General features: G+C 45.3%; 1 protein-coding gene across 3 annotated transcripts in view; it reads right to left on the reverse strand.

Annotated features, from left to right (window-relative positions):
- The window catches only part of Sash1 (SAM and SH3 domain containing 1), a 298706-nt gene that overhangs the window by 44805 nt on the left and 240855 nt on the right, over positions 1-13046 (reverse strand). For all 3 annotated transcript variants that reach the window (XM_087575848.1, XM_087575846.1, NM_001427579.1), the window contains 1 exon segment: positions 11008-11109. In XM_087575848.1, the coding sequence (XP_087431974.1) occupies positions 11008-11109 (102 nt within the window).

The raw sequence follows: 13046 nt of genomic DNA on the forward strand, positions 1-13046 counted from the left end.
AGGCTGAACGTCTGTCTTCAAATAAAGAAATAAAATCAGTAGCTTTGAGGAGTTTGCTTACAGTCACTGAGTTAGCAAAACCATCAGGATATAATTGCTGAACCACTGGATGGCCTTCACAGAGAGATCAGCAGAATGTTCAGCCTCCCATGCTAAAAGAGTATTAGAACCCAGCGATATATATATTGTCACCACCAACAAGCAAACAAAGGGTCGTGCATTAACACTTAGAAACCGCATGGTCAGGCCAAGAGACAAACCATCAAAGTTCCCTCCCGCTTTTTAAAAAACACCAGACTAGCAAAGAGCAGGGAATTAATTCTGTCGTAAGCGCACATCTGAAAAGGAGAGATGTCTCCAGCTTCTTTATCTTTCATGGCTCGGGAACAGCAGAAACGGAATTGGGGAATTGCTGAGTGAGAGATGAACAGCTGATCACGAAGCTGCCTGACCAGTATTAAGCCTGCAGAACTCACTAGAATTGTAGACTTGAATAAACAGAGGGTAGCTCTGCTGGCAGGAACCAACGAGTGTGAACTGTGACCGAGCGGTTAAGGTTGTCCCGGGGAAGGGGAAGTACAGTACCAGGACGTCGATGGAGACTACATCCTATCACTCATCGGGGCTGTCCATGAGGTTATAGCGACAATAAGACAACTGGACTACACAATAGAGACCTCAGCTGTATCTTGGAAGAATTGGGTGGGGGTGGGGAGAACTACGGTTACACAAAACACTAACACTCCTGTCATCAACCCGAGTACAAAATGTGACTGGAGTCACCCCAGTATGATCAAGTTGGGAAAACATGTATGACCGCTGCTTAACCAAAATCCAAGATATGACAAGTGGGGTTGGGAGGGGGGATAGGAAAAGGGAACACAAGAATTTTGAAAATTGGAGGCAAGTTTTCAATCTTATATCTTCACCAGGAAAAAAAATAAGCCGGATGGAAATTCCAGTCGCTTGACTGTGTAAACTAATTTAAGGGGCCGGAGCGATGGCTCAGCAGGTAAACGCACTTACTCCTCCTGTGGAGAACTCAGGTTTAGTTCCCAGCATCCATGCAGCAGCTTGCAACTGTCTGTCCTTCCAATTCCAAGGGACCTGATGCCCTCTGCTGGCCTCCTTGGGTACCAGGCACGCAAGAGGCACAGACTTACAAGTGGAAAAGCACTTGAACGCATACATTTTAATAATTTAAATTTGAATAATTTAATTAGGTCATGAATCCAGTTAGACGAAACCGCCAAGATAAGATAGCACACGCAGACGGCACCGTTTTAAAAGAAACAGATGTAAGGAAATAAAAAGCCAAAATCAGTTACAAAATCAACTTGTAAAAAGAACTGAGAATACCATGTACACCTTAGGAGTCAAAATACAAAGAGGAAAAAAAAAACAAACAAAACTTCATAACATGTAAGTCACTTCTCTCCTACTACACCTGATTGATATCTCTAGGTCTTCTCCTTGAACCCTGCTGCCCCCCTTACCTGATACCCACTTCTCTTTTATCACCCGGAGAACCATTCAGTATCAGACACCTTCTTCGGGAAGGCCTCTGAGGGGGTAAGGTCTTCCATCATGTGCCTGGCACCCATAGGTAACATTCCTCATGGTCCATGACTGTGCTACCCATTAAGACTCTTTTTCCCAACCCCAAGCTCACTGTGAATAAAGACTGGTGCACGGTACAGCCTCGATAAATGTTTGCCCAGTGGGTGACTAGAGGAATGGCCAAGATGGCATTACTTCATCTACACTCTGGGTCAAATGGGCAACAGGGCAGGAGATGAATCACGTAGTTTTAGGAACCGATTACACAACACGCTTAGCTTTATGTAACTAACAGTACACCATTAGGCCCATTGGAGGGCGTGGTGTGACACAGAGGAGAGAAAGCGGGGCTCGGGAGAGGACAGAGGGATGTTTTCAATGGCTATTCGTCTGTACGATTAGGATTTGGCTGTGCTAAATATCGCTTTCCCATTCAAAACCCTGGGTTCAATCTCCAGCACCCACGTGGTTTTATTTATTTATTTATTTTTGCTTTCCAAATGAGTGTCATTGTCTGCTGCTGACTGCAGTTCTGAGAGTTTTGGTATAATGGGTAATTATGAGGACAGAGTTCAAACGCACTAGAAACAAGCGATGGGCGGCCTGTGCCTTCAATGGACGGGCTCTGCATCCAGCTTCTTGGATCCTGTTCATGACCACAAGAAGGACTTGTGGCCCAATAAATAAGGCTTGGCACCGGGGCAAATGACTTAATGAAGGGCAGAGATGTGACGAATCAGTAGCACTGGACAGTGACGGACATCCTCTTTGTCTCCAAACTCCCTCAGCCGCTCCCTCCCAGCAAGGCGAGGAAAGGCTACTGTGAATCCAAATGCCAACCCCTGACCCATATTAGATTGCATCTGCACTTGGAATAAATGCCGTATATCTCCATCTTCCGGTAGCCATGCATTAGGCTGGACAAACGAAGCTTCATTTTTATAGGTCAAAAGCTATCTATATCTCTAATGTTATATGTTTCAAACTGATTAAAGAAACAACAGACCAAACTGTATTCAAAGGCTATCTTAGGTTAAAAATCTCTTTAAAAACAGACACTGTCAGAATATGTCACACTTGGGCACTCTGTCAGTATTGGCTTGTATTCACAAGGCCCTTGACAGATGGAGGAGGGTCCCCACGGGCCCTGCTTTTAACTTTCTATAAGTATATAAAGAATAGAAAACAAGGTGTCCCTGGCTGGTCTGCAGAGAACCCAACTTACAGTTATTATTTCTGGACCTCTGATGAGCATTTCCTCCACTTAGGAAACAGCCGGACCACATACAAAATCCAATCACCTGGAAGATCCTTTCCACATAGTAGACTGTTTACTCCTTATACATGGCACTGGACTCACCCCTCACCTAGATCCACTTACAGAGCAAGACATACAGCAGCCGGAAACCAGCTGCGTGTGGGTTCGGTAAGAGTGGAGCTGAGCCGGCAGGCATCGGCGAGTTCTTTCCACTCGTGCTACTGACGTGTGCGCACAGTGGCATGTTCAGAAATAGAGGACTCAAGCATGTCAACGATGACAGTGGATGGAAAGGACGGGTGACCTTCCCACGGAGTGGTGACATCCACTGGGGACGGATCGCTCTGTGTCATTAACACTCACAGGGCACACTGCACTGGCTGATCTAGGGAAGAAACCCAAGCACAAAGATGGCTGCTCTGTCCCAGTGGCAGAGCTGACAAGGAAGTGGGATCCAGACCTCACGTCTGACTCACATCTCAGCTGCCCGGCCCTGCTCCTACCCACACTGGGTGAAAGCTGGCTTCCAGAGGTCTGCAGAGGCAAGCACCTCCTCCTTGTCTAACTCGATTTCCTCAGGGCGATCTTTAGGGACTCATGAAATGTGTGCCTCAGACTTTGGCCCTGGTCCCGGTGAGAAGGCTGGGAATGGGAGGGGACGGTGCTGAGTAAAGAACAGGAAGTGGGGAAAGGAACAACAGGAAGTCATCTCAGTAGCCCCCATCTTCCCCCTCCCCCTTCAACCACTTGGAATTTGGAGCAGATTCTCAATTCTCACAAACCCTCTCACTGTGGGGCTAGGGAGACGGGTCAGCCAGTAAACGCGGTAACAATGCGAACCGGAGGATCTGAGTTCAATGTTCGTGGCCAGCAAAACAAACAAACCAAACCAAACCAAAAACAAACAAACAACAAACAAAAACAAACCAGGCAGAGGTGACAACTAGCAGCTGTAATCCAGCACTCTTACAGCAAGATGGGAGGTAGAGATGGGTGAACGGCCCGGAAGCTCTGTGGCCAACTGGCCTGGAGTGCTACACGGTGTAGAAGACAAGAGAGACACTGCTCACAAGGGAAAAGTCAAGACCCAACCTCCTGACATGCACATATCCACCAAGGCATTGTACACACTTGTTCTCTCTGACCCTCTGTCTCCCCTAAATAACCAAACAAATAAATTAATAATAATAATAATAATAATAATAATAATACACTTCATGTGCCTGTTTCCCCATTGGCTGACTCTTGCCTCGTATGTCATTCTGTACTGGAAATCCAGAGAGTGATTTCTTCTACAACGGGAATTTGAAAGGTCCTATTCTGCTATTACTTTAGTTCCAAGGCCACTGAGAAAATACGAGGCACTGTTCCTTCCTACAGTGTCTCAGTCCGCTAAGCAAAATGACATTTTATTGAAATTATTCTTAAAAGGCAGAATGATCTTCTAAAAGCTTTGAGGGTGTATTAAAAGACCAGAATCTGTAACACTGTTTTTTTTGGTTTTGTTTCTCATTTTTTTTTAAAAATACATTTCCATTCAGAAACTTCTGGAGAAGGGCTAATTTTCGGGGTACAATATAACTCGGCAAGGCATGCAGAACTGCTAAGCTGGGAACAGGGTCTGTGGTAGCATTCACGCCCAGTACGTGTAAGGCCCACGGCTCAATCCACGGCACTTAAAGAATGGAGGGTGCCTATCCCAGTTGGGATATAAATGCCCTCTGATAATTATTGCTGGGCCCTGTTTCTCTTTCGTCCTGCTCATCTTACAAGTGAACGGGGTACACTCATGTTTTGTGTGTGAAATTCAGAACTGAAGCATAGGTCCAAATACCCCCAAGTTCAAGTCCGGCTAGGATAACATTACAGCTTCAACTTTAGAGCCGTTTTCTAGACGCACGGTGAAAACCAATCATGCTAATCTGAACCTGTTTGGGATGAAGCAAGAGTTACACAAAAGTTCCTGTGGCAAGATATACAGAGGCAAACGGGATATTATAGAAAAAGCCACACTCAGACAGACGCCCAAGTTATTTTTACTCCTGGAATCTAGCCTCTCTTAGATGCCCTCCTCACAGAACAAAACAATATAAAAGAAGACAACGGAAACAAGGTCAGCCATTTTCTTGGAGAAAATGGGTCCTGGATTGGCAGCTTTGATGCTGATCTCATTCATTATCTATCTATATATCTATATATCTATATATCTATCTATCTATCTATCTATCTATCAGATAGCTATCTATCTACTATCTATCTATCTACATATATATACATATATGTGTGTGTGTGTGTGTGTATTTTTTTTTTTACCAGTGGTTGGTCAAAATACAAAACCATATATTTTTCAACTAAGGATTATTCATTGGTGGGGGATTTTGTACATTCATGTGCTTTCGAGTCTTATTGTCCCAAACGATAAAGCCGTTTTAGTTCACGATTTTCTTTGAATGCTTTTGAATATGAAGACGACATTTCTGACAAATGTTAACTCATAGATATTACTATGAGTATTCAAGATAAACACATTAAAAGCAGCCCGGTTAGAAGTTAGGCCTAAGGGCACATAACCGCCGTTATCAAAGATACTTGGGAGCTGAGGCAGGAGGATGGCTTGATCTCAGGAAGTCAGCATGAACCAGGGCAACATAGATCCCCATCTCAGAAGAGGAAAAAAAATGAGCCAATGAGAAGAGGGAGAGCAGGGTTCGACACAGAATAGCAGACTCTGGACTCTAAAGAGGGCAACTGTATATGCATAAATGACGGGTAACCAAAGTGTAAAGATACAACCTACTCAGGACATGCCAGTGTATGGTGCGCTTACGCTGTTAGTGGTATCTTTTCCATAATAGCATTAGACCATTTGCTACCAGAACTGGTGGCATCAGGCCCCTATGTGGGGTGCTCTATAGCCTCAGCTCGCACCAAAACAGCTAATGGTGTTCTAGGTCATACGGATTTTCCCTTTCAGAACATCAAACCTGACTGCTCCGGCCTGAAGACAATGCCTGTTAGTGGGGCACCTGAAATGACTTTGAAAAGCCTACACCGTGGGCTGCCAGCCTGGTACAGGGGCAGGGTGTGTGGCATGCACAAGGCCGTGAGTTCTATCCTTAGTGCTACACACAGAAATAGCAACAAAACCACCTGAGTGAAAACCCGGCCACTGAAGGCCTGCAGCTTATAATTTGAGAACATTTCTGACGCTTCTTTGAGAACATTTAACAGCTTCTACTCCAAACATAACGTACCGAGGGCGTATTTTTAGTGCCGACCTTCCTTGAAGGTCCTCCATCAACACCTAAAATAGCGTCTTCAGAAAAGGCCACATAGCATTTTGTTTCTCGAATTTTGGAAATGGTCCACCCACATGGCTCTCCTGAACCTCAAACCAGGTTAGCAGCCATATTTATAGTTGGAATGAAAGGCTAGGAAGAGATGAGCTTCCGGATGTGAGGCCCGAGGAGGACACGGTAATTTTCCCTTACGTAGGTACCTCTCCTGATTCGATGCTAAACCTCCTCAAACCTGAACGTGTTACCTGACAGGGAGAGCGGCTTCACGAAACAACTAGCTTTCCAGACATTCTCCATCAGAGTCGCTTTATCCTTCCCTGCAAAGAAGCTCAGCCTCGGAAACATGATTCCAATTTTTTTCTAGGACGTTTTGCACGGTGTGATTATATCTAATGCAGGTTTGCCAGACTCCACGAGGGGTTTGCGATACTCCGTGAGCCCGTCTGCCTTATCGCATATTTCAGCACGAGCACTTCCGTTAATGTGAAAACGCCAAATGCAATTCATCGGCTCTTGTCCATTGGTTTTGTGAAAATATAAAACGATTTACTGAGACTTATGGCATAATAGGTACAAAATAGAGAGTATGGTTTATTAACTAAATGCTACTTAATTAAATGAATGTGGGTTTTAACCTCATTTTTATTCATGTGAATGGTGTGTGTGTGTGTGTGTGTGTGTGTGTGTGTGACTTGTGCATACCTGCGGAGGCCAGCAGAGGGCACCAGATCCCCTAGAGCTAGGAACCGAACTTGGGACCTCTAGGAGAGGGCTCTTAACTGCTGAGCTGTTTCTCCAGCCCCTTAAATGTGTTCTTAACCAGAAGGTAAGCTGAACCTGAAGGCACAAAACTGACCACTCCCCGTGACAGTTCCTACGACCTTCCACCTGGCAGGCGGCAAACAGGGAAAGAAAGATGCTGTAATAAATTAAAAGAAAAATATTTACGTAAACGTCCAGCTATTTAAGAAGGAATAAAATGAAATCCTTAACCAGAGCCCCTTCTCAGTACTCCACCGCGGACAACAGAAGTTCATTATTAACGGGTCTGGCGCGGAACAGATGCTTCTTTGGCAAGGAGGAGGCTATTTTTCACTTCCCCTGGTAGCTATCTTTAGCACTTTGCACTCTTAGGACCTAGGAATGCACATATGGATTTACTATGAAGCAACGCGCAATTATCTAATGTCAGCTCTGGGGGCAGGCGAGCCTATGAAATCAGCACAAGTGACATCCGAAGGCATGCCAGGCGTCAATACAGGCATTGAGGTCTGGTGACAAAGGCCTTATGATCACTGGGACTTTCAAAGCCCGGGCATTCCCAACTGTGACCAGTGAGCTATTTCCATCTCCGTTTAGAAAGGAATCAATAGAGAACTGAAGCCTGCCTAACTTGGGATGGCGGGGGGGGGGGGGTCATCACAGTGGACATTATCTGAATGAACCTTGAGACAGAAGCAGTTTCAGAATAATGATGAAACAGTTTGAGGACGAAGGAATGTTGAGCTGAGTCTCCTTCAGAACATGGGGAAGGCTACGTCAGGGTAAGAGGGGCAGCAACCACACAGGTCAGGACCTCAACCAAGTTCAAGCAGACTTCAGGAAGAGGCTGGTTGTGTGCAGTTCTGTATACGCACCATGGCTAAATGGGTATGGGAATGTGCAGAAAGTCAACCGGCAAAATACACAGTAAATAACTCCCTTTCATAAACTCAGTCCATTAGTAACGGTCCCATCACCTATCCCTCGTCCCACAAGCAGAAGTCATTCTTTAGAGTTTCTGGAGGAGTGTGCTGTTAGGTGAAGAGAATGCCCCTCACTGGACTCTGACAGACTGCATTTATTCGGGGGGCATGTAGAAAGAGACAGTTTGGTGACAGGTTACTAATAGAATTGTGTACCTGGGAACTCTGAATTTATGTGTGCAAGTGAGCATGATTTTAACATCTACACCAACGTGTGAGCTCTGTCCGGCCAGGGCTGCCCCTCTTTCTCATCCACCAGTTCTGCTTCGAAGTAAGCCTCTCTACACATGAAACGCCCAGCAGACAAAATGCCTAATCCTTACACACCCAATTCTTTCTGACAGTTTACAGATAGATGGTAGTTCTGATGGACCCTCTGAAAGGAATTCAAAAGGCCAATGTAAATGAAGTAAGGCTTTCCTGGCAGTTTGTGCAAAATGCTCAGAGAACTTAGCATATATTAACTTCTTTCCCAGAAGACAGAGCAGTGTGTGATGTGGGACACTGACCTCGTTTCTCTGAATGAACAAGTCAACCTTGCCCTTGATTCAGACACTATTGATCAGGACAGTACACGGTGGGCTTGACACTAAAGAACCCACTATGGATGAGCGAGTCTTTGCCTTCTCTCTGAATCACATCCTTCTTAAGTTACTGTGTTTATTCTTCATGGTTCACTAGGTTCATGGTATATATTATTAGTCTTTTGGATTTGGGATGAGAGACCCAGGGTCATAGTCAAAGCTGTGGACATAGTTCTTTGATGACATCATAAGTCTCAGATCCAAGGCTCACTAGCCTATGACATATTTATTATTATAAATGGTACCATTTTGGTTCCTCAGCAAGCATGGCATGGCTTTAAAAGCTCAGCCCCTCAGCTGCACTGGAAATCTAGTGTTTGTTTTGGTACCACGCGTTGCTTAGACACAAAGCAAAGTCAAGACTAATCTGTAGTCGCAAGACTCCCAAGCACGCTCCTAGAGGAGCACGGACAGTGAATATAGGCAAAGTTTTGCTTGAGCTGGACACTGGGCTAGGAAAGAACACAGCATGTCCACCTTGCCCAAGGAGCCTGCTGCTTCCGAGGTGCCTCAGAGAAGTACAATTATTTCTCACATTCGGGGATAACAGCTGAGGGTGGATGTATTAAATCTGACTCAACAAAAGCATGAAAAATGAAGCAATAAACACGCTGTGGGAGGCTAAGGGAAGTTTTATAGTGGAAGTGAAGAATTGGGCTTCCCTGTGAAGAATGCTCGCATTTTCAGCAGGGGGGAAATGGAGGACACATTTTGGGTAGACAAAATTGTGGGGGTTAAAAACCGGGAAATACGAGAATCTCGGGCTTTGTTCAGCAATGGGTATGGGGGACTGGTGTGGCTGGAATGAGGGGTACTGGGCATGGAAATAAAGATGGGATCAGAGAAAACGACCAAGGACAGATGATACGGAGCCCTGGATGTGTCAATAAAGTATGGAACCTGTGTTATACAAAATAAGGAAGCCTTGGGCTTAAAAAAAAAAAAAAAACCATGACTGAAAGAGAAGTTTGTTTCAGACAGATGGCCTATGTGGGGCACAGACAGAACCTAAGGTCATGGGTGGAGAGTGGCCTCCAAAGATCAGGAGGAGTTGGCCAAGCAGACAAAACTTTATACAACATTAGACAAGAGGACTCCCTCCATTCTGTTTGAAGATGGCACCGGGCAGGATACGTCTAGATTCCAATTCCTGCAACCATCATGAAACTCCTAGTTGAAAAGGTGCTGTTTTGGTCAGTTTCAAACAGTCTCAATGGTATAAAGGCGTTCTGGTGGGAAAAGAAGTCAGAATGTCTCTGTCTGTGGGTAATACAATCTTATGCGGAGGAAAACCGTCAAATCCCATCAGGGCATGAACATGTACAAAAGATCAGAGAAACCAAACCCACCCAGCAAGGCTGTAGGTGACAGGGTCAATACGACAAGAAGAAGCTGCACCATAGATTCTGTAATAGACAGCTGGCTGGGGTAAGTAAAAGGATGATACTATTTACAAAAGCACTAAAATTAATAAAACCCCGCTCTTGCAGAGTAAACAGATTTCATCCCCAACATGGAGTCAGGTGGCTCACAACTGCCTGTAACTCCAGTTCCGGGTGACACAGCGCCTCACTGTGTCACCCGGACTTCCATGAGCATTACATGCATACACACACACATATGCACATAGACACAAAACACACAATTTAAAGACACAGACCATTTAAAGGGGCAAGCAAAATTGGAAGAGTCCCATTTTACAAGTCCAAAACTTACTGACAAAGCTCCAGTAATCAGTCAGATGCCAGTGAAAGAACAGATCGTACGAAAAGCAGCCCACACAAGGATGGTCACTTAATGTTCAAAAAAGGACGCCAACACCACTGAATGGGAAAATGTCAGTAAAGAGATCTTGAAAAAAATGGACATCCACAAGCAGATGAGTTTTTAACTTAATGTGGATTTAAAAAAAAAAAAAAACATAAATGCTAAAACCTACAAAACCACCCACAGAAAACGGGGTGATATCATCCTCACCACCTCCACATTGTTTTGGCAGTGATGACATGGATATAACACCCAAAGCATGAGCAATAGGAAAAATGATGAGAACAGAATTTTGAAATTAAAAACACCAGTACCAAAAACACCATCAACATAGTAAAAAAGCCACCCATAGGATGGGAGAAACCAACAGAAGTTTTTGTTTGCCGTTGTTGTTGCATTAAAAAAAAAAAAAAAAAAAAAAGGTCATGGGTCATGGGGTCACAGGTCATGAGCGCCAAGGACTTGAATAAACCCTTCCCCAAAGACGCACATATGGCCTACGATCACACGAAAAGATGTTCAGCTTTGATAGTTAATTATTAGGGAAATGCAAACCAGAAACACAAATGAATCCCATTCCACAGTTATCATCAAGAACTTAGGGGAAAAAATTAAAAGTGTAAAAGCCATAATTTACAAGCAAAATCCAAGGAAGTCGGGATTCTGACCCAGCTGAGACAGTACCAGAAGAGGTCTATGGAAAGAGACCTTAGAAAGAAAATGCAAAGGTTGAGACAGCTCAGGAGGACCCTGATCAGCACAAATGGTCAAGACACTCAGGGACATGGACTCACGTTGCAGGTGGAGGAACCATCCAGCGTGGGGTAGGAGCCGTCGGGCCAGTCCGCAGGGTCCAGGGCGGAAGACTGGCGGTGCTGGGCCTCATATTCCTTCAGCTGCAGCAAGAACAAATGAGAGAGTGAAGGAGAACAGTGGTCATGTTCTGCTGGGTACTCCACAGCAGAAATCTCGTAGAACTTCCCCACAATGGTGATGGGGACCCGGGGCTAAGCAAAGCTAAGCCTTCCAAAACTACAAGAACAGGGTACGAAACCCTGCCTTTGGGTTTGAAGTCAGACCGACACACACAACGGACTCTCGGCATACTGTTCCAAAAGGAGGCGTGATTTTCCCTCCAACACCAAAACTCATTTTCTCCAGGTGCAACGGTAAGTCTGAAACCAGGAACTTTCTACAGCGTTGGTCCACATGTATACACCCCAAAGCGAGTCCTTCCCCTTAGAGGGCAGTGAGAGGGGCCAGCGGACATCTGAATATCAAAGGGAGAATGCCTAAATGCAGATTGTTGTTAAGTAGGGGAGGGCAGGTCAAAGGCAAGGCTGAAGCCTGTGATTGGACAGTAGAAAAGGAGGGTGGGCTGAGTTTTTGAGAGGCTGGAGAGAAGGGAGGGAGGGGAGAAAGGAGGAAGATGGAGGAGGATAAAGACCCACATTCCTGTGGCGTTAAATAGCCGCAGGTAGCTATGAATATCATACAAGGGATGGATTATTACAGGCCAATTTGTCCAATCTAAGTGGGCAGCTTATATCGATATCAACTGGCTCTGAGTTCTTTGTTTGGGAGCTTTGTGGGATGAGAATTTACTGATATAAATCTGACTGTTAAATTATATATAAGCCTCTAGAGTTTTGATTTTACCGGGTAACAGGAATTTGTGATGGCAAGATGGGTGGTCGCTGCATGGGGCTAGCCATGGGAGCAGGGAGATGAATGGGGCAGCCGTCACTAGCGTGGGATGGTGCTTCTATTTTCATTATTAAAATGCTATACCTGAAACCAACTTTTAGAAATGTCAGGGCAGGGCTAGGGATGCAGCTCAAACAGCAGAGCCCTTGCCTAGCCTGCATGAATCCCTGGGTTCAGTTCCCCAGCACTGTACAAGTTGGGCATGGAGGGCTGTGGCTTTCATTCCAGCACAGAGCTGCAGAGGCACCAGGAGGGCTATGGCCCTTCTGTCTGTCAATTTTATCACCTAGCAAACATGAAATAGCTCACTAGGGGCTTTGAACATGGGGACAGAATAAGACAAACCAAAACAAAACAAAACACCTTCCAGACTGTTGAAAATATAAGCTTAGAAACTCGGTGTTTAAGCATTAAGAAAAAACAAAACTGAGTGGAGGCTCTCTCCGAATGCTGCGTGCAAGCCAGTCCAGGGAGGTTTGTATACGGCACAGAGAGGCAACACTCAGCTCTTCCCACGCCTAGGCTGTCACCTCAGTCACACCTCCTTGCAATTTAGTCTTTGGATCCAAATGAAGACACTGATCAAACCAAGCTGTGGGGTGCAGCAAAGTCACCATCCAAAAAATGCAAACGTCCTCGTGTTATTGAAAACCAGGATGTCTCTCTTACCTCTGCATGGGGGGGGGGGGGGAGACAGTGCTGGGGCTGCTTATGGAATAAAGGCCTGGATGTCGACACTAACTACCGCTGACAGCCTGGGATAGGTCACTGACCCCCTCTGTTTCAGCCTCTCCTCTGGGACAACGGGGGATAGCCTGAACCCTTGTCAGAAGCTCAATGCTGCAATCAAACTGACACATGGGTATGCACAAATACAGCACCGTGACTACCACCCCTGTGGCTTCAGGTAAGCACAAAGCTCACATTAAAAGCATATGGCCCAAAGCCTCTGCTGTTAGCAGCACTAATCATTTTAATCTCACTCGTATCACTGGGGACATATACACTGTCCTCGCCTTTATGGTATAACTAATGTTATATCTACTGGGCTGATCCCTCCATCTGGATATGTGCTTTCTGAAAGGCTAGCCCCTCCCTGCGTGCTTGGGAAGAAATGTCAGGGGGA

The sequence above is a fragment of the Rattus norvegicus genome, chromosome 1 (assembly GCF_021556685.1).
Source record: "Rattus norvegicus strain SHRSP/BbbUtx chromosome 1, alternate assembly SHRSP_T2T, whole genome shotgun sequence".
Lineage (NCBI taxonomy): Eukaryota > Metazoa > Chordata > Mammalia > Rodentia > Muridae > Rattus > Rattus norvegicus.